Raw genomic sequence first — 23,225 nt, 5'->3', positions numbered from 1 at the left:
TAGGGACATGCTGTTTAAACTGATATGAACCTCTGAGTCAGATAACATGAGGAACAAACAATGTGCTGCTGATTTGCTGTATCAGAAGTACTTACAGATTTATTATGATTGTTGTCAAGCCAGATGTCTGAGAAAGCAAATAATCATCTAAAAGACAATCTTAAAAGAGTTCAAGAGACAACACACAGAATCAGAAGTACATAAGTACACAAGTGGTCTTCGCTTTTTATTTATTTTATGACACGAATGTTCAAATATACATGATATTGGGTACTGTTCTCTCAATTCACTGTATTTTACAGTTATTTACTGTTGGAGCATATCCAAAATAAGAGAAACAAATCCCCGGACAATTTTACACACTTATAGAAAATTTCATCCAGAGACACAGCAACACATAAAAGTCGAGACAAGGAAGGAATCATCGTTTTGATTTCATAAAGTTCACATTGTCAAAAACAAAAACAAATGTAGTGATGTAAATAAGCCTCTGAAATAAAATCGAAATAAAAAAAAAAATGGAAAAAACATTGAAACAAGAGTGCAAATTGCTTTGGAGGCTGGAATAAATTTAAGACATAAATATGTTAAAAATACAGCCTATCAAATCAAAGACGAACAAAAGAAAGGCAGACGATTGACTTCAAGTAGGAGATCCCAGAAAGTGGAGGATCATGGGAAACACCCAAGCAGCTCTCATTTCTTCCTCTGGAAAACATTAGCCAGCATGGCACCGGAGGTGGTCAGCTGACCCATCTTGCTTAAAAACTTGGTCTTCGCATCTTCGCCCACCAGACTCGCTGCAATAGAGATGGACCTGAAAGGGGACAGCGCAGAATGGTTTCTATTTCTTTGCAGCTGGAACAACATATAAAAGTATGACAATCTTAGGTACTGATTATGTGCTTTATTTAAGGTTAAAAGAATTTATTGTGATTTTGAAAATCATTTTGTGTGACCTTTATAGCCATACTAAAACCGACACGTGATAATTCACCTCAGATCTTGAAAAGAATGTTCAAACTGTGAACTCAATGTGACCAAACAAGTGTATTCTATGACGATGATCGTTTCAGTCACTCAGTACATATTATTAAAGGGAATAAAGTTCACCCAAAAATGAAAATTCTTTGATTGATTACTCATCCTCATGTCGCTCCAAACCCATAAGACTTTTGTTCATGTTCGGAACACAAATTAAGATCTTTTAGGGGAAATCTTAAGCACCCTACACACCGGGACGAATATCGGCGCGCGTTATTCGCCAGCGTTTTTCAATGCGTTTTTTGTGTTCACACCCAAGCGATTTTCGCTGACGATGAGCCGAGTGAACATGCAAATTCATTCCCTGACATTAGATGGCGCTTAATGTAAAACAGAAACCACTCCATAACAGTTCTCTTTTATCAAGATTTTTGTAGTCATGTCACGTTTGTCATATAGTTCTTTATTTTCCGACACCAACGAGACCAGCAGCTCTACAATCATCTTGCCTTGCATCTTCCTCGTCTTATTTCTTCCCGGCAGTGTAGACCATATGATATCTATGGTGTAGACGCTACTTGGCGTATATCTTCTTCACCGTTACGTATGTGTGCTCGACAAGACCGTTTTGTGTTTGAGCGCCCCCAAGTTGTGTTTTACTGTAACTTCAGAAGCTCCAGACACGTGAACAAAAGCGTCAATCGCATTGGTTGGATAGTTTTTGACGCGGCGCGTCAAACCAAAATAACGAACCCGAGGCGGTTTTTAAAAAATGACGTTTTTACGCGTGGCGTTTTTCGCGCCGGTGTCCACACTCACATTGGCGCCCTTTGTTTAGTCACGAGGCGTTAAACGTTGGCGAATATTGCACGCGAAATTCGTCCCGGTGTGAACAGGCCTTTAGTGCTTTCTGTCCCTCTGTTGACAGCTACGCAACTACCGCTTTGACACTTCAAAAAGTTCATAAAGAGATTGAAAACTAATCCATTTGAATTGAGCGGTTTATTCCAAATTTTCTGAATAGACTCGATTGCTTTATATGATGAACAGATTGAATTTAGGATTTTCTTCACACACTTTGAAGAAAGCTCTCAGATTTCATCAAAAAGATGAACGGAAGTCTTATGGGTTTGGAATGACATGAGCGGCGAGTAATTAATGACAGAATAACATTTTTTAGGACCGGTATATCGTGCAACATTAGTGTGGACAAGCACACATTGCTTGTCGCTGGAATGGTATCGCGTCACGTCTGGTTAGGATAACGTGTTACGTGGATATGTACAATAGACTATAAGTCTTGGTGATTCATTTTTGATTATTCAGCTCATTTAACTCTTAATTCTACTATTCATTTGCATCCTCACTCTCTGCGTGACATTTGCCATATATTAAAATCTGTCTGTAAAAATAAGAGATTTATCACAATTTATTATAAAAATATAAAATATCATGCTTCCTTGTAATTATTTAATGCAAAACATGACTTGATTATACACAAGTTAATGTTTTTGAAAGAAAGCTCTTATGTACACCAAAGCTGCATTTATTTTACTTAAAAATACAGTAACCGTAATATTGTGAAATATTATTAATTTTAAAATGACTATTTTCAATTTTAAATGTAATTTATTCCTGTCATCAAAGCTGAATTTTCAGCATCAGTACTCCAGTTTTCAGTGTCACATGATCCTTCAGAAATCATTCTAATATGCGGATTTGGTGCTCATGAAACATTTCTTATTATTATCAATGTTTATATTTTAAGCAAAAACAGTTGCTTAATATTTTTGTGCATTTGCTTTCCAGGATTATTTGATAAATTTCTTTTGCTTTTTTTATTTCTGATATATCCGTAACAAACTTTGGTCGATAAAAAGGTGTGAATACAAATTTTCAAGGTCATGCAATTGCAAGATGGCACATAAATATTGTTGATAAATATAATATTTTAACTCCATCTCTGTTTTATGATCATACCCAAACGTGGATAACCCCCCCCCCCCCCCCCAAATTCTATAAATCAAACACTCCATGTACTAATTAGCATCACTGCTATATAACCAACATGTTTTGTTCTCTAAAACATACTAAATATATTTCTCTCACCCAACTAACTAAATATAAAAGATCCTGGATATCTCATGGCAGAACAACCTACGCCATTTGTGAGAGACGGATTCAAACTGATGTATCATGGCTTGTCGTGACAGTCGCAATGACAGACTTCACTGCATTTATAAAGTTCAAACATTTATAAATATCTCACAGAGGCATGGAACAAAACCACTGGAAGCGTTGCTTAGACACCACTGTGAAATTAAGACGACAAGTGCCGTTTATGATCAAGCCACATCTTTAAGTCCAAGGTTTTAAAGACTGCCACACGTGTTTGCAAGCTTCATTTTGGAAACCCACATTTAGAAAGATTCCTTAGCAAGCAAAAATCTGACTGCATATACCCTCTCACGTCTTCACTACATCTAGAGTCATTCAACTCTAGAAACTTGCACACTTAAGCAAATAAAAACCCATTCTCTGCATATCATTTGACCTTTTATATAAGAAAAAAAGCCGAAATTGCAGGGGCAAAATGAGAAATAAGTGTACGAGTGAATTCAGATGCTTAAAGTGTAATACGAAGCAGCCTACGAACAGGCCTGCATGAATGGAGCGGGTTTGCAATAATCATGTGGCTAAGCCTGATGGGAACTATACTAGCAGCGGAAAGACTGAGTCAAACCCAAGCTATTAAGGAAATTAGCATGCGAAAAGCTTTCCTGGGTACTATATGATTGAGTAGGTGTACTTGAGAAGTGTTGTGAAATTAGTTTGTTTTTACTCCGCTACAGAATGAGCACTTGTTCGCTTGTTAAGTTTTGCGGCCAGGGATTATTTATACTGAAACAGGAGTGTCTGTATTTATTAGCTTAAATGTAGTGATTTGAGGCTCCGTTTACAGTAAACAAGACGACAAATCATGGTGAGCCAACTATGAATAAATGAAAGAGTGTCTTCTCACCCTTGTGCCTCGCCAATGCCTTTGTTCTCCACCTTTATTTCACACTCCTTTATCATGGAACTGAGAATAACCTAAAGGACAAACGGGAAAAGGAGGATGTATTCTTAGAGCACTGCTGGGAAGTCTGACATACACGCAGACACACACGCACATCAGCTGGACATTACTAGGCAAAGGAAATTAAATAAATAGAAATTGGGTGTTATGACATGCAGCGTAAAAAAACGTTAAGACAAGACTGGACCAGGCCAAGGAAAGTGACTCAATGTTATATGGGTCTGTATTTAATTAGGAATTATAGTTGGCTACTGTAGTAATGTCATGTAGACATGAAAATGAAACTATTTAGGACATTTTTGAAATGTTTGATTTAATACCTCATGCTCAGGAGAGAGCTGCTCCATATCTGTCCTCAAACATCTCAGTCCAGGGAGGAAATGATTCACCATAAGTTCTTCAGAAATAACTGAAGCCCCAGAGTTAAGAAAGCATACCTGTAAAATATGCATGTCTTCCTCTTCCATGGTTCAGTACGCATACTTGAAAACTCCTTAATATAATGTACTTTAATATAATACAATATAAGAAAATAAACATGAAAATAAATATTCATGACTAAATAAAACCAAAAATTGCAAAACTTCATTTCATTCTTTGATATGCAACACAAAAAACAAAAAACAAAAAAAAACTATAAAATACTGAGAAACAAAACTACACAACACAAAACTAAGTCAGAGTGAAAACAGTCAAAACTAAATAAAAACTATTTTAAAACTACAGTAAACCTGCATTTAAGGCTGTTATTTTATCAAAGTTTAATTAATTACAAGATATACCAATTAATTATTTAAATACATGACAATTAAATCACATATAGCAATATTTGATGTGAAAATATATTATATCCATAAGCAGAAAAAAAATATAAAAATGTTACTACATTAGCAAATGTGAAAAAATATACCAATATTTGCTGTGAAAAGAAATGATATCCTTAATGCAGAAAAAAAAATATTTTTAATAAATTCAATTTAATAATAATAACAAAATCTTCATTTTCAAGAGTAACAGGTAACTCAGTTGAATTGCTGTACTAAAACTCCAAATGAACAAAACCATGAATTAAACAACAGTGTTAAAATATCAGTTATCGGTATCAGCTTAAAGCTTCATGATTGAAAAGAGACCAAACCGAAACAATGACCACCACAAAACTTGATATAAACTGAACCGTGAGAAATCTGCACTGCTAAACCCCTAACAACTACCCATAATGACTTGCACTTTTACAGTGCGTACACACCAGTATACAGTCCAATGATTCAGACTCAACCTCATATTGATCATGTTGCAAAACCTCAAAACACAGACAGGACGAGGTTTTATAAAACTGCCTGGGGGGCAAGCCACTGCTACAGGGGGGTCTCAACCGTGGCACAGCGGACAAAACTAAAATGAAACTGAGAAAGATTGAGAGGAGGGGGGGGGAGAGAGAGACAAAGGAGCATCTGCAAAGGCATGTATGCTGGGAATCCTGACCAAAGGGCTGGGCTAGGCTCTCTTCGCTCAAATGAACAACATCACAGAGCGTTTAACGACAAATTCTGCCATCCACCCTGCAATTTAGTGTACAAATATGGCTGAGGTTATTTTTCTTTCTTTCCCTGCCAGCGGGATATGCAAACATTTTTCACAACGTTGAAGCTCTCAGAAGAAAAGACGAAAAGAAAAAAAAAGAGAGTGAGAATGCAAATCCAACTATGTAGGAGACTCATGTCCAGCTTAAATAGTTGACCATTGCTTAAAAACGCAAAAAAAAAAACAATGGCCACACAGTTTGTGTGTTCAGTCTCTGTTATTAAGTTGAAACTGGAGGTAAAACTGTGGTTATACTGTGCAAGCTGCCATACGCCACAAAATCAGTAAAGAAACCAGTGAAAAATGGCTTCTGCTCCCAAACATCAGCACTGGAGGTGTACAGTCCAAATCCACTGTCTATATGTTTTCAATTTGTTATCAAAATGGTCCCTCTTAGAGAAAAATCAGCTGGTAATTTTGGAAATGCAAACCGCTAGGCATTACTGAGGCGCACAAAAAATGAGAAAAAGCTTGATTGATTTATTGAAAAAAAAGAAGAAGCCTGAAATAGTCAGCCAAACAATTGCCCACAGACTTTCATGGACCGTCTAGTGTATACTTTCCCCCAAAATAGCAAGGGTTTGGCAAAATGGCAAGCTACAATTTGATTGGCTGGGTTCTACTCAAATATCAGGTTTTTAAATCGCTGTATGAGGACATAAAGCAGTGTTTACAAGACACTAAATAACTATAATAAGTGTTTTTGAGAAATAACCAGACACTGGATTTAATACATCTCCACAAAGTAGCGGCTCTTACCACATTAGCTACAGTATGTTTCCATCCAAAGTTGCAGATTAAACATGCGCAAAATTGGAATATCGCATAAAACATTTGCGAATAAAGCAGAGTTTCTATTCCAAGTGTTCAAGAGGACAACATCGCCACTTTCTGGGAAATAGGCGCACAAACTGGTAATAATAATGGAAGTTTCTGCAATCGGGGAAGTCACTGTGGCTATTTTTTGTACATCATAAATTCCTTGTTGTGTTATGTTATCTTGCGTTTGGATGTCTGGTTTTTGGGAACGCAATCGTGATAGACACCACTTTGATTGAAGACTTTGGCTCAGGCATTTTCAAATAACTAAAACAACATTTGATATGCTGTGTTGGTCCGCTGGTTAGTCCAGTTATCCAATCACATCCTCTGTTGAAGCAAAGTCACGTTCGGTTTTTTTTTTGTTGCGGAGGGATTTATTCTGCAAATATGCTTCCATTGTAGTTTATGCACAAGTCTTTTTATCAGATAAAAAAACAACAACTATCTGCCTCAATTGAGCATACAGTTTTTTTATGCTCATTTTTAGAATGTATGCGCATCTTTGTGTTTCCATCCAGCGTTTTTTTACACGATCACCCCAAATTTGCATAAAAATTTTAATAAACAAACAAAAAAAGTATATAAAGTTCTGAAGTATCGATTTTGTGTGAAAAATCATCACAATATATTGATGTGTGATTGTGTCAGCACAGCACTTTTTGAGATTAGAATTACCTGCAAAGTGGACCAGACTTCATGCTACTAGTCAAAACCATGCTATGTGAGACAAACTGAAAGGTTATTAGCAGTCAAAAGTAGTTCTGAACAGAACAACTTAGAAATGACCTCTCCTTAATGTGACTATAAAGGATACAACAGCAGGATAAGGCGCTGTACGCCTCAAACAGTTGAGTGGCAATGTCAATTCTTTTACTCTCCACCGTCTGCTGGTTGTTGCACAGAGCCAGTTTGTGCAAATGAGGAAGAACAACTGTGGGGGGGAAAAAAACAGGCAGAGGACAGAGCATGAAAAAAAAACATCACAAAATACTTCTGCCAAACTAATGTGTGCACACAGTTACAGAGGCATGACGGTACTGTTTTCATCACATTACAACAAGCTATTGTTTTTCTCTGTGCAAATAGTCAAAACCTTTGCATAAGCATGTAACTCTTTCTTTAGTGAATATATAGAGAAGACACTCACATTCATCTCTGAAGCGCGGCTCTGCGTTGGGTCCTACTCTTCCAAATGTTTTGATAATTTCCATGTGCAAAGAATGCTGGTCCTGATACTGGGGGTCTTCCAGAAAAGAGGCCAGCTGCATTTTCACTCTCTCTAGCAGCTAATGAACCCACACACACACAAAAACATTAAATACATCTCTATAGCTTCTCTACACAGTTTGTAAACTTGTGACAATTCATATTTATTGGATAATTTTATATATTTGCTGTAAATAAGAGCTCTTAATATTTTTCATTTATTTGTATGAATTGTATATAATGATATATATTATATATAAATTAGGGCTGGTCCGAATACCATTTTTTGAGCTTCGAAGCTTCGGTAGTAATGAACATCGAATATTCGAAGCTTCGGAGAGAGGGGGCTGAACATATTCTTCTCTCTAATAAAGGCAGGAATCTCTATGTGTCTGTCTGTCCGTTTGCATTTTTATTATTTCAAGAACCGTTCATCCAATCGACTTCACACGGGAGTGCAGTGTCGCATTTGGTGCACTATAGATGGACACGGGAGACGCGACACGTTCAGAATTTAAACTTTTAGTAAACTACAGAACAGCGCGAGCGGGAAGCGGCGCGCCTCACGCGGGCAGGGCTTATATTCTCCGAAAACGGACACTGCACTAGTGATATAAAACGCACACACACAGGTCTGTTAACTTAAGCAATACTTTTAAGGTAGTCTAATATTTTTCTGACTAACAAATTACTGACATAGTAAAGGGTAGATTTAAATTTTAAAAAACGAAATTTAAATAAAGAAAAACGAAATTTAAATAAAGAAAAAACGAAATTTAAATAAAGAAAAAAACAAAATTTAAATAAAGAAAAACGAAATTTAAATAAAGGAAAAACGAAATTTAAAGGTACAATATGTAAGAATTTTGCATTAAAATATCCCATAATCTCAAGGCCAGTGCTATATATTTTGTTAAGTTGATTACTTACAATATCCCAAACGTTTCCAACTATTTTTAAATCGTGAGAAAATTGCGATTTTAACCAAGGAAACGGGGCGTTAGAGCAGGGGGGAGCTGGGAGTCGCCGGTCAATTGCGTCATATCCGCGTTACCCTCGGTTTCCGCTCGTACTGCGTGGAGTCTTGGACAAATGCGGAAGTTGTAGTTGTAGCGTCTATCAAGCAACAAACGTTAGCTTGTTTCTTGCAGTCGTTATGGAACACAATTATTCTTTACCGATTGCAGCTGGTTCTGTCGACAAAGCATGCTTAATTTTATATTTTCCAAATGTAGCATTCGGTAATAGTTATGTTTATGTAAGGGAAGTATTACTGCTTTAGGTTTGTGTTTAGTTTATTGACATTGTTTATCACGTCTGGTATTTATGGCCATGTAAATAAATATAGCATGTGTTATACATAAAGATTAATCAGTATTTTGGCAAATGATGTGGGTATGTTTTGAATGTACTTTTACAACAATTGTTTAGAACACGTAAAACTGCGCCGCGTTATCACAACAATGAATTCGACATACAGTAACATCTATGATAACCAATTTAGTATTACACCTTACTTTTCTTGCGGTTAATTCATTTTAATGAAATAAAAGTGTGATGAGGTTCAAGAGTCAGGAAGAAAGAAGACGGGTCGGCGTGACTGGGACTCGTACTTTATTAAAATAAACCAAAACAAACAAAAGTCGTGCACAACGCGCATTCACCGTGGCAACCGCGACGGCACAAAACAGTTCAAAAATGAGAGCTCGGATCCACCGGCTTTCTTTCTCGGCGTCCAATTTTCTCTCCAGTCTCTCTCTCGTTCCAGCGCCCGGCTTATAAGCGGTCTCTCCACGCGGATCACAGCAATAAGACGCAGGTGTTCGTCATTTGCACTTGACCTACTTGCGTCCCGCTCGTCTCTTCTCTCTCCCATTACAGACCGCGCTGAATCACGCCCCCCTCGCCACAAAAAGAATGTCATTATAAAAATACAACTTAGCCTCATCCATGAACATGATTTTTAGATTCCCGTCTGACTGATTTACATCCACGGTGGAGTTTAAAACGACAGTTCTCATCATTCCACGCTCCTTCACATCGTCATCAAGCTACGCCGTTGTTGTTGTTTGGAATGTAGCGCCCTCTAGCGGCAAAAAATTCTTGCATATTGTACCTTTAAATAAAGAAAAACGAAATTTAAATAAAGAAAAACGAAATTAAGTTAAATTAAAAACGAGATTAATTTAGATTGATAATAACGGTTAAAAAGGCTAATACATTTTGTTTCTATTATTCTATTTTCCACAATGTCAAAGCAACGCAGCTTAACCCAAAACACAAGCTCAGACATGCACTTCGGTCCATACAAACTCCGCTGTTCTGCGCTCTAGCCAGAGAACACTCCCGTTGCTGGAACACTTTAGGTGTCGGTTCTATTTCTAGCATGCACGTTTTCCGCGTGGCTCGAGCCGAGCCTGAGACGCGTGTTTCACGCAGGCAGTGTGCAAACTCCAACCTGTTAACATGGGAGCCGAAAATAAAAACGGACACGCCACTCAGCCAGTGAGTTGCCGGCCTTATTCAAGCGCGAATGAGAACCGTTTCGCGGGGGATCCCAGGTGTGAAACAACAACAACAACAAAAAAAAAAAACGAATATTCGAATGTCAAATTTTCAAATCGAATACCAACCCACCAAACGATTATTCGAATATTCGGGTCCAGCCCTAATATAAATATATATATAATGTTAATATTAATTAATAAAAATACAACTTTTCATTGTTAATGTTAATTGCAACATTTACTAATACATTATTAAAATCTAACAACTAAGATTAAAAAATGTCTTAGAAGAATTTTTCATTGTTAGTTCACGTTAACTAATATTAACAAATGGAAACTTATTGTAAAGTTTTAGCCATAAAATATTATATAGCAATAACCAAATATATCTATTTTTCGATAATATAGCGACTTAAATATTTTAAAAGTGACAAATATATGTGCAGTGTGTGTAATATGGGAGACTTGTACCTCTTTTTGAGTTACAGTTTCCATAATTGTTCCGAAGGCAGGTATTGTTGATATCCTCACTGAGCTGAAAATAGAACATTCGTCACTATACATCCAAAAGAAACCATTCATTTCCCCAATAAAATGATAAAAGATGCATGAATGGAACAGAACCATGAGATGCAAATCACTTGATGGAATATGTGCTAAGCAAGATGATTAATGTCACATGATCATTCCCATGTCAGTATGAAAACCAAAACAGAAACAAACAGACAACAAATATCCAAACCCACTGAAACCCCCCAGAAAATAAAAAATAAAAAATATCCAACTAAGAGAATGCGGAGAGGAGGTTTTTAAAATGTCTCATAGCTAGGGTTAACTCACAATTCAGGACCACTGCACAAGGTAATAAGGGCCGGAGCTACTCGCTTGTCAATTAAGGCTTCGCTCATGCCTCGAAGAATCAGCTGCAAACCAGTCAGATGCAAAAGAGAGACGGGGGGGTCAAACACAAACGGCCAAGAACCTAGCAGGGAGGGGGTGGTAGAGAAGACTGTAGTACTAGGGGCCTTGGGAGAAAGTGACTGACATGCCACAGGCTACATGGATGGACAGATGGGCTGACTGAAAGAATGAATGGATTGCGAAAAACAGGTAGCTTCTTCAAGCGTGCAGTGGTTAGTGAAGCCTGAATGAAGAATGTTAGTACATAAACAAAATAAGCACTGTCTCTCAAGCCTTGGTTTCATCAGGAGAGACAGATATACATGGATTAATTCACACCTTCACACTGACATAATGATCAGCATCAATTACAAATGGTGCACATACAAGGAATAATTATATTAGCTGAAATTAATAATGGTTGATTTCAAGAATAAACGTGAATGTGTGTGCCATATTTCTACCTCAAAATAAAGAATAAAAGAAAAAAAAATTGGATTTTTGCAAGTGTGTTTTTAGACTTATTTGCATTATGACATTATTTTCATAGTTATCCTTCTGTTGGTTAGTAGCCTATTATAATGAGAAAAAAAAATACTAGTACTGTCAAATCGATTAATCGCATCTAAATGTTTGTTTACATAATATATGTGTGGATATATATTAATTATATATATTGCTGTGTGTGTATACACTGTATATAACACACAAACACACATTTTTATACACACACATACATACATACATGTGTGTGTGTGTATATATATGGACAATTGGACATATACACAGACACGCACATTAAATATATATATATGTATATATATATATATATATATATATATATATATATATATATATATATATATGTGTATATATATATATATATATATATATATATATGTGTATATATATATATATATATATATATATATATATACATATATATATATATATATATATAACAAATTAATAATATATACACACATATATTATGTAAACAAACTTTTGTTAGATGCGATTAATCAATTTGACAGCAAATACACAGACAATTAATTTAAAAATGTGGAAAAAAAAAATTGTATAATTTTTAATTTCGTGAATAAATATTTATGTCTGGGCCATATTCCAACCTTAGAATAAATCTTTTTTAAATTATTTTAAAAAAGAATAATAATTTGTTTGTTTTTTTCTATAAAGAATGAAACATTTTTATTTATTTTTACTGCAGTTTGTTTTTATGACTGTATTACAGTCATTATAATGAGAATGAGATTACTGTAATAAGAATTTGTGAGGGAAAATGTGGTTCATTGTGATGGAATTTTAGTGTAAAATATGACCCATACATTTCATTAAATAATAATAAAACATTTCTATGTGCTAACATCCTGACTTTCATTTATATGAACTTTTATTATAAGTTCATTTTATTAAATTATTTGAAACCCATAAATCTTGGCTCCGCCCATCTCGTGGCACAGGTAGGCGTTACTCAATAGGAGAGAGGCTAATAGAGCTGTGGTCTCCTGAGAGAACCAAGGCGGAGGGAGGTGCATGGATGAAGGAGGCAGGAGACTTACATTTCAGGATCACTGGAGAGAGTGATAAGTGCTGGAACAACTCTCTGAGCTACTAGAGTTTCATTCACCCCCTTCACCAACAGCTGATTGGTCAGAGCAGGGGTGATGTCACACAGGATGCATGGAAAGAGCGAGCACAGTGTCATGGAACACCGCAGAGAGAAAGAGAGAGAGAAACAAAAGAACACAAAAGAAACAACGGTAACAAACTAAAAAAAACTGCGCAGACATACAACGAAAAACATGACAGAAGCCCAAAGAGGCGCTACACAGATGAATTAAATAAAAATAAAGGACTAAAAAGGCCAGGCAAATTTAACTAAAGCTACGACCACAGATGAGGAGAAGGGGGTTTCTCAGATGGAAGAGTTTATTAACACTCCTCGAACCTTCATTACGGACTTACACGGGGGGTGGGTGTGTGTGTGTGTGGGGGGGGGGGGGGGTGAAATGTGGGCGTTTGTTACGTAATTTTTGTATGGCAATAGCAAGCGTGCTGTGGTGCAAAAGACATACGGATGCTTTAAAGCGGCAACAACTTCAAAAACACATCCAGTGATTTGACAGATAACAGGGATGACAAGGCACAAGGGGGCCCTAGAGGGAGTGTGGAGAGGTCTGAAAGTACATATATACCACCTCACACCAACCATCAACATTTTAAATACATGAGATTACAGCTAATCTGAATAAAAAACAAAGCATTAGGTGATAAAAAATTAATCATTTGACTGGCCTGGAGGAAGGTAAATGTCTTTAAATATAAACTTTATTTACTGTATGGCTAAATAAACATTAGGAAGGGCTTACCTCGAACATGCGTGCAGCTGTGCAGCGTACCAGTGCAGATGTATGGACCACTCCATACCAAAGCACCGTCAGAAGAAGCTCGTGATACGCTGGGTTTGCCCTGGAGACAAGGAACTGTTTCAGTAGACTATCACTAAATGACAGTTGATGATCCTACTAAACCTGATCTTCAAGACAGTTAGATTGCCATTATCATGAAATGTCTGGCGCATTAGATCATCTAGTGATAGTGGAAAGGATATGGGAGTGAAACACATTGGGACATGTTTTTTTTTTGTGCAATACTGCTTAAAAAAATACTGTTATTGTCGGTTTATAAGCTCAACTTCAAGGATGGCCCACTGACCTGGATCCAGTGTGTGAGTGTTTTGTGTCTTTATGCCTTGTAAATTTAAATATTTTCTTTTAAATAACATTTAGAACAGCTTGTCAACCCTTTGAACGTCTAAGATTATATTAACTTAAATATTTAATATTATCTAATTAGATAATACAGATGAAGCTGTGTCTGGAAAAAATTGCAAACCAATTAGTAATGTTTGGCAATGTAAACCATCCTTTACGGTAAAATAATTTAGGAATTTCTTGTATAAATATAATAACTGTACAATGTCCTGCTATTATTGCAAATTTTATCTGTAATAATTGTCAATAATAATTTTAAATGTGAAATAGTAAAACACAATTATACACATAAAAAATATTTAGATTCATTTTTATAAGTTATATTTTTACAAATAATTCAAAACTATGAAACCATAAAGTATAATTATTAATGCAAATGTGTAAAAATAATATATAAATAAATATTAAAACAATTAAAATAATGTTAAAACTATGAAATCATAAATAAAATAATATAAAATAATAATAAAACAAACAGTAATGTTTAGCAATGTATACCATCATGTTTCCAGTAAAAGCTCTTGGGAATTTCTTGTATAATTAATTATAATAATCTGTGAAAAAGTAAAATACAATTATACATCTAAAAATTATTTTAAAATGTATCTAAAAATTGTGTAATAAATAATATAAAAAAAAAAAAAAATTGTAAAACTATGAAACCATATATAACTATTAATGCAAATGTGTAAATAATAATATATAAATAAATATTTAAACAATTAAAAATAAATGTTAAAACTATGAAATCATAAAATAATATATGCCAAAATATGAAGAAATATTACGATTTAAATTGAAATGAATAAATATTGCCGTGTGAATAAGCTTGGCGCGGAAATACTACGTCTAATATGAATTACTATTTATTTATTTATTTATTTTTTACTTTTTGGAGCATCACAGGCCCTGATTACGGTTAAACAGCACTTTTTGTGTTCCATGGAAGAAATATAATCATATGGGTTTGGAATAGCATGAGGGTGAGTAAATGATGACAATTGTAACATTTGTGTGAGCTACTCATTTCAAATGAATGTATTAACATAGTTTTCGTGCACAGAAACTGACAGGTTCTTTCAATAGTGGGGTCTTGTGAGCAAGTCAGTTTACATCATCTTAAAGGAATTACAGCTTCAGATGAGCTCATGCAGAAAGACATCTTTGGCTGTAGAGTTAACATTGCCAACGGACACTCACCCCAGCTCAACAAATGAAGCCTTTAGACTGTCAAGAGGAGCATGGGAAAGAGATAGGGTGGTCATGACATCCTCAAGAAAGCCCACCAAGAGTTTACGGTCCTCCTCCTGAAACAAGTGACTTCATCAGAGAAAGGCTTTACTGAATTATGACATCCTATATCATGCGTACAGTGACACTCCTACCTGATTGTAGCATGTCAGGACTCCGGTTGCATAGATCGGCACCGTAGCCTTGGTAAGGATGCCGTTTCCTGCGGTGGCGTCTGCAGGAGACAACCCTTGTTACAATCACTAAACTTATATAACAGAACACTCAGTTCTATATTCAGTTGGACTGGACATAAGAGTTAATTTAATTCATCTGGTAAGAATTCAGAAAGACTCAAACCATTAAAATGATACCACATGCCTAGTTTTGTTGGCAGATACTTAACCATTGACTTGTTTTAACTCAACAAACATTCAAAGAATGAAAGAGCGAGCTCCATTTTCAAATCCCATGAAGAGCAAAAACACATATTTGACACACAAGTCTCCAGCTTGGGAAAGAGATATAGAGACTAAGAGTGCGTGTTCTCTTCCCAGCCCCTCCTCTGACAGCGGGGGTGTTATTCTTGGTTAACTGAACATCCACTCACCCACATTTTCCTCAGATAGCCGCAAGATTTCTTGGAATTGAGGTTTTACCTTCGAAAAGGAGGGAAAAACAACAGCTAAATTAAACTGGAAGTGCTGAACTGTGTAACTGAGCCAGACTATTTGCAGCACAAACTCTATTTAGCTACTTCGCTTTTCCAAATGAAGAAAAAAAAAAAAAAACGGTAATGCAGAGAGAGATTGCTGAAAGCATGGCCTGTCCTACCTTGGTGTTGGTAAAGATTTTCCCAAATGTTCGACATAATCTCCAGAAGAACCTGGAGAACTCGTGCACACAGGTGGATGAGGTGACGTTGATGCGTCCTACAATCTCTATTATCTGTGGTAAACTGTGGAGAGAAACCAGAATTAGGTCCAGTTCAAATGTAGGTGAAGCCATTTATATGCAACATGAGAACTACATGTCAGTTCACAGTGCATTAATGTTAACAGATACAACTTTGGATTTTAATAATGTATTAGTAAATGTTAAGATTAACATTAACTAAGAATAATAAATGCTGTAGAAGTATTGTTTATTGTAAGGTAATTAATGTAGTTAACTGATGTAAACAAATGAAACCTTACTGTAGTGTTCCCAAAAATTAGAAGGATTTCAAATACATTGTACCTTAAATGAAAGGGACAATATTATGCACTTTAGAAGCATTTTATTTTTTTACAGCCAAAAATAAAATTTAGTTTTAAATATCCTTCTGGATTAAACATGCTGTTTGGCTATACCTTTAGGATTAAGTTTTTTTTAGTTCAAGTTAGTGCCAGCAAGCATGACTACATGCATACATACTGTATATTCATTGACATGACGTGTGCATATGTATCAAAACGAATATTTTAAATATTTTTTTTTTAAAAGAGTTTTATCTTTGATAAAAAAAAAAAACATGTAAAAATGCTTTGAAAATGAGAAATATTAAGATATAAATTTAAATGAATAAATACATCTTGGCCTCAAAAACTAAATATGGCCTCACTAACGTAAAAACCTCTTCATGAGAATTAACTGAAAAGTAAAGAGACCTAGGAGTTAAAACCATCACAGTCCATAAAAATATGCTTCAGAGATATTGGACTCTGACTAGGGGTGTAACGATAGACGTATTCGTATTGAACCGTTCGGTACGAGGCTTTCGGTTTGGTGTTCGGTACGCATTTTCAAACCGACCAAAATTTCGTTATTTCAAATGTAGGCGCGTGGCAAATGCGCTCATAAAGTAGGAGACGCTGGCGCTACCACAATATTGTCCAACATCAAATGGCAAACGTAAGGTAAGCGGAACGAAACTGAGCTACTCGTTATTGTGTGGTTGACGGACCGTTTATCAGTTTGGACCAAAGCAGCGCGAGCCGATCTTGATCAAGCGACACTGTTACTACACAGCGCTAAGAGATCCAGTAAAGAAATCATTTTAATTCGCCACTTAAGTAATAACATTGCTGCGATATCTAGTAAGAAACATTCACATTTCTCAAACAGCGCGTGGAAACCAGGAAGAAACATTGTGCCATGAATGAACTATCCAGTGTCCACAGATCTGCAACATTCCCCATGGATTTACTGTAGTAACACTAACTGTAACCATGGAAGTCTGACAGGAATAGTAGGCTATAATGCTTTCAAGTAACATTACGTCGGTTTTAGTTTGACATTATGAATACAATTGCTGCCCTCAAATGTTAATCTGAACTAAAATAAACCTGTTTATAACTACTACAATATTAGGCTACATTTCATTTTTTCCAAGGAGCTGTTTTGTTTTATATGCTCCTAAGAAGAGTCAATTATAGCTCCATCATTGCTCAAAGTAAAAAAAAAAAAAAAAATCATACTTTATTATGTTAGTTTTAATTAAAAAAAAAAAAATTCTCTGGCATTTCTTTCTTTTTGCTGTATCGAAAAAGTACCGAACCGTGACACAAGTGTATCGTATTGAACCGAACCGTGAATTTTGTGAACCGTTACACCCCTAACTCTGACATATGATCTTCAGCCATTTACAAAAACGTATGAGTCTGGAGTCATTTGACACTTTCTGACCCTTAGTTTTCACTTATAAATGATCTAGGTGGCATGAAGAATAAGCTTTGAATTATGAATACTAACAGTACAGCAAAAGATCAAGGAAAACTCTTTTTATGAACACATATGCATGGCATTTAACTCTCTAAAACGTCTGAGGTCTAGCCTGCTGGTAGAGCACATGCTCCAACATGAGTGGGTGACCCAAGTTCCTGTTTCCACCTTCAATAAAAATGTCAAAAGAGGCCAAAAAGCAGAGGTCAAAAGGGGTAAGAGTGTGCGTGAGATATCCACTCACAACTGGTTGACCACCCAGAGCAAACTGTCCCATCCCGTAGTTCCTTCATGCTGGAGCTGATGATCATATAACTGCAGCAGAACTGCCAACTGCTCTCGGCTACCCATGATGGTGGCCACGTCCTGCAACGGAGAGGCTGGCCGCGGGAATCGGGTCACTGCAGGGTCACATGCACGCACACACACACACACAGAGGCAGACTTTAAAACCAGGAATACACCAAAAAAAGCATAACTGCACAAATCATCGGACACGGCCGCAGAGCGTAAATGAAAGAGCACTTTGATAGTGAGCCCAAAACCAGAGAGCAACCTCAACATGGCAGGAACCCTACAGTTACACTGAGTCAGGCGCCAGGTCTGCATCGCTAAACGTGGCCTGACTGAGAATGTTAGCGAAAAACGCGTGCGTGCACATGTTGACGTTGGCCGACCCTCACCCTCGATAGGAGGCACGTCGCCCTGTAGGTTGGCTCGGCTGGTGAAGGGGGCGTTCTGAAGCAGCACCGCAAACAGAGCCGGGATGAGAGACTGAAGCGCTGACAGATACATATGCAGCTTGTGTTCATCTAGACCATATTCACCCTGCTGGAGAGACGGAAACATACATTTGGAGTTAAATTGTTAGAATCAAATATATTCTAAGATTCCATTCTAAAGATTCAAATGTACAATGCAATAATGTGTAAGAAAAAAGTTTGGGGTCAGTAAGTTTTTTTTTAATGTCTTTTATGATCACTATGGCTGAATTTATGTTGTGAAATATTAAACATTTTTAAATAACAATTGCTATTTTAGTATATTTTACAATGTAAAATATTCCTGTGATGTCAAAGTTGAATTTTCAGCATTATTACCCCAGTCTTCAGGGTCACATGATCCTTCAGAAATCATTCTAATATGCTGATTTGCTGCTCAAGAAATAATTCTTATTAATATCAATGTTGAAAACAGCCGTGCTGCTTAGTATTTTTGTGTATTTTTCTTTTTCAGGATTCTTTGAGGAATATAAAGTTCAAAAGAACAGCATTTATTTTAACCAGAAACTATTCGTAAGAATCTAAAAGTCTTTACTGTCACTTTTGATCAATTTAACATCCTAGCTTACTGACCCCAAACTTTTGAATGGTACATTTTTTTTATTCTAAACAAATTTTATACTAAATATGCAATTCGGAAAAGACTGAAATATAACAGAATGGAAAATTAGACTCTAAATATTCAATTATAAAATGTTCAGATTAATTTATTCTAAATAATAATAAAAAAATAGATTAAAAAAATCTATTTAAAAGAGTCCAATAAAAAAAGATTTGATCATCTGAGTTTAAATATTCATTTAAAAAAAAAAAAGTCTCAAAAGATTCTAATGTAAAGATTAAATGAATCTAAATATTAAATTCTAAAATTTTATTCTAAAGATTAAAGTACATAGATTCTAATGGTTCCATTCTAAATATTCAATCTTTTTAGAATTGAAAGATTCCATTCTAAAAGAAACAATTTTTTTTTTTTTAAACATTCAGAACAGGCCAAGTGTAAACATGCTAAAACAAACATAATGTGGAACGGTGGTCCTGAAAAGGATGTAATTGTGTGTGCTGGTTTTCACCTTGAGCAGTTTCTCGATGCGCGTGAGGAGGGAGGGCATGAGTTGGGACTGTAAGTTGCCCAGTTCTGTGCACCAGGCAGCGAAGGCAGGAATGAACACTTGGTGGGTGGCACTGACCACCCTCTCTGACGGGTCGCCCAGTGACAACAGCATCAGCTCAAAGCCCTGTTACACAGCCATATACAAAATAAAAGCACACATACATAAGAAAATACTAGTAAAATGACAAAAAACTAAGCTTGAATGCAAAAGCAGCACACACCTGGGAGTATTTGTCTGGATCGTCGATGTAGCCCATTATAATACCTAAACTTTTCACCACGGCTTCTCGGACCATATCTGCTTTATCTTCAGCCAACATTTGCTGAAGCATGGACAGAACCAAGGAGCTTCGGATCTCCTTCTGCACACACACACATTTGTATTGCCATGCCAGTTCTGAATCCCAGCACAACATCTTTTTTGTGTGTACTGCTATGATTGGTTAAATCAAGTGTTTCTACTCACGAGTTAGTGAGAAAACATCAGACACTCCATTATAGACAGGAGAATTCAAAGGCAAAAAAGGCACAACGCCAACAATCAGAGCACAGTTTGAGCCAAATCAGTCTCAATATATTCACAGCACTAAACGAACAGCCAGAGAGCGTTCCAACCGTAACTCTATGTTGTACAGCCACAGTAAACAAACAGCATTCCTCCATAGCAACACACACATGTGATCAAAGTGAAAATAAATGTAAACAGAGTTTGCACTGTGCTGATATTCGACAGTTTGATTATTTGATAATTATCGCTTGATTATATCAGCATGCTCTTGCTTGACTACATCTAGAGTTTAGTGATCACTAACTGTGACATTGTTGAAAGGTGGACATGATTAATGTGTCTCAGTTAGACAGCTTTTCTATTTAGAGGAACAGAGTCTCTTACGGGTAAATAAGGGGCCAGGGCTCCACATGCTTCCGCCACCAGAAGTCTTCTCTCTGGATACTTGTGGTTGATCTGAGAGAGAGAGAAACACACATGCAACACAGACATACACAGACAGCACAAGACACAACACGGCAGCGTCAGTTCCAGCTCTGACCGCAGGACTGCATATCCAGCCGTACCCTCTGTAAACCACATTAGCTCACATTTTTCTGTTAAACTCTGAAATTGTTTCGGTTCTTTCCTGAGCGGAAACAGGTTTCCATGTGGGGAGTTGTATGAATGTACTGTACTTATGAGAGGGTTTACTTAAAACTAACAGTAAACATGGGGATGTGTAGCAAGCTGTGGAATGTTGAAATATTTAAAAATTCTATAAATATTTGATTACTACATTTCCCCCCACAGAAATCTAACAGCTAAAGTCTTAAAAGACTAAAAGATTCTATTCAAGATTCAAATATAAAATTTCACTAAATCCATTCTAAAAATAGTCAAATATTCCACTATAAAGATTTCATTCTAAAACCAAATTCTTTAATGGATATAGTACTTTTTCAAAGTTGAAGTACTAAAATATGAACTGATTGAAATAATTCAAACTTTTTTTTAAACAATAAAAATTCAATTTAAATATCGAATTACTTAGGTCTTAAAAAAGAAGATAAAAAAAATTTTGTACAAAAATGACAAATCATTTCATTCTAAAGTTTAAATGATTCCATTATAAATATTACATTCTAAACAGATTCAAAGACGCCATTCTAAAAGGGATTCAAAGATTCCATTGTTTGTTTATTACGTTTTTTAACGCCATGTTAGCATCGGGGCTATTTACATGGCAAACACAGTCAATATTACAATCCATAAAATTTCAATTATTATATAAAACAACATACAGAAAATCTAAAATATTCCATGTAAACATGTTTCTGAATAAAAGCGTTTTCTGGCAGTATCATAAAAATGACAGTCCAACAGAATAAGTTTAACAGTCAAAGGAACGTGACACGAGAGACACAAAGGAGGAACTTCACCTCAAAGATTCCATAGTAAAAATATTCTATTGTAAAGACTGCATTTTTAAATAGATTCAAAGATTCCATAATCAAATAATCTAGTCTAAAAAGATCCATAAACTGTTCAAGTAAAAGATAAAAATGCTCAAAATATTTAAGTGCGACATAATTGTCTAAATAAGTTTGAGACCACTTTATGAAGTTTAAAGGGACCATTTATTAAACTTCTGTAATACTTTTTTCAGTGCTAGTAAAGGATTTTTTTTGCACAAAAATGGACATAAATTTAGTTTTCTCTGACCCTCTCTGAAATTAACAGTAGCTTATTTTGCCACTGCACCTTCTATAGGCAAATGAGATCTGCTAGGATTGGCTAACCTCACATGTGAAAACTATTACCATAAACTGTCTTTCATCAGTGTGGCCAAGTTAAAAGCTCATATGTTGTAACACAAAGTATGCCTACACAATTGAATAGAAAATCCTGCTTGTCTTCCTTAAAGGGATCAGACTTGAGAAATCAAATTTGTCTTGAGCTTTTGACATATAAGAGGCCTTGCACCATAAAAACATCATGCAAGTTTCATAGCTTTGAACGTTCTCCTCATTATAAACAAAGCATTTATTTAATCAAGCTCCAAAAACTGCTCATTGTGATATTGCAGGATCTGTGACGACACACTGGCATATATATTTGCATATGACTACCTCCGGAGCAATAGTTATACATCATCCCACCATAGGCCCCACCCACTGGCATTCAGTCACTTAATGACTGTCATTTGCCTATACTGGATGTAGGACAAGGAAATAGATTAGAACCCATTATAATGACTGACGCTGTCTACACTGGATACAGTATACAGATGTGCGTTCAGTTTCTGACATACTTCACACACGTGAGTCTGTTGACAACAGGACAAACAGAAGAGGCATCCAGAACACAAGAGGCGTCCAGTTTAAACCGCTTGTTTGCATCAGGGATCCCAGTCTTGGAAACATGGTTTATCATAATGGCATCCCGGATCACGTCGGAGGATTATATGTTTGTTCAGTGCATTTTATTTTGTAAACGAGGCAGTGTAATGGAGAGTTCGCAAATAAACTTCTGTTGAAAGATGAAGCAGCCAACTAACAGCAACTACATAAACAGCAAGTAAATGATTTCATAATACTTTGTCTGTAAACGATTTTTATATGGATAAACGGTTTAATATGGATAATGTTTTCGCGTGGGCTTAGATACTGTTTCCTATGCAGTCACGTTAGCCAATCATAACAGCGGCCGTTTTCTGATAAGCCTTAAAGGAGCCGCCACTTAAAACCAGATCATTTCAGACAGAGGGTCAGAATGAGGGTTAAAAATAATAGTTTTTCTGCATATTTATTTGATTTATTAACATTAAAAGTGAACATTATAAGTTTAAATAATAATTTAAAAAATGATTCCTTTAACAGGTGTGAAGTTATAACGTGATGAGTGTGTGTACGAGTTCAGAACTAACCTGTTCCCAGCACTGCGGCAGAAGTTCGGCTTCGACCCGAGTGGGACCCACATGGCGAGCGAATGCAACACACCCGGTCAGAATCATCTGCCTGAAGAGGAAC

The 23,225-nt window shown here is 36.0% G+C and overlaps 1 protein-coding gene across 7 annotated transcripts in view; it reads right to left on the bottom strand.

Annotated features, from left to right (window-relative positions):
- Positions 1-205: 205 nt before the first annotated feature.
- The window catches only part of relch (RAB11 binding and LisH domain, coiled-coil and HEAT repeat containing), a gene marked incomplete at its 5' end in the record, with an annotated part of 53,560 nt that continues 30,540 nt past the window's right edge, over positions 206-23,225 (bottom strand). For 4 of the 7 annotated variants that reach the window (XM_079862577.1, XM_079862575.1, XM_079862579.1 and 1 more), the window contains 18 exons: positions 206-817; positions 4,007-4,077; positions 4,384-4,472; positions 7,284-7,400; positions 7,617-7,755; positions 10,654-10,717; positions 12,663-12,745; positions 13,473-13,572; positions 15,078-15,184; positions 15,263-15,342; positions 15,718-15,766; positions 15,942-16,065; positions 18,055-18,211; positions 18,494-18,641; positions 19,666-19,830; positions 19,928-20,068; positions 20,599-20,670; positions 23,123-23,213. In XM_079862577.1, coding sequence (XP_079718703.1) covers positions 697-817; positions 4,007-4,077; positions 4,384-4,472; positions 7,284-7,400; positions 7,617-7,755; positions 10,654-10,717; positions 12,663-12,745; positions 13,473-13,572; positions 15,078-15,184; positions 15,263-15,342; positions 15,718-15,766; positions 15,942-16,065; positions 18,055-18,211; positions 18,494-18,641; positions 19,666-19,830; positions 19,928-20,068; positions 20,599-20,670; positions 23,123-23,213 — 1,918 coding nt within the window. In that variant the 3' untranslated portion in view covers positions 206-696. Of the gene's footprint in view, positions 818-4,006; positions 4,078-4,383; positions 4,473-7,283; positions 7,401-7,616; positions 7,756-10,653; positions 10,718-11,022; positions 11,106-12,662; positions 12,746-13,472; positions 13,573-15,077; positions 15,185-15,262; positions 15,343-15,717; positions 15,767-15,941; positions 16,066-18,054; positions 18,212-18,493; positions 18,642-19,665; positions 19,831-19,927; positions 20,069-20,598; positions 20,671-23,122; positions 23,214-23,225 lie in introns of all 7 variants that reach the window. The other 3 variants (XM_079862576.1, XM_079862578.1, XM_079862580.1) reach the window with 1 other exon arrangement.

The sequence above is a fragment of the Squalius cephalus genome (assembly GCF_949319135.1).
Source record: "Squalius cephalus genome assembly, chromosome: 25".
Taxonomy (NCBI): domain Eukaryota; kingdom Metazoa; phylum Chordata; class Actinopteri; order Cypriniformes; family Leuciscidae; genus Squalius; species Squalius cephalus.
Note: the sequence above shows the minus strand (reverse complement) of the source record. Positions and strands in the feature narration are given on the sequence as shown.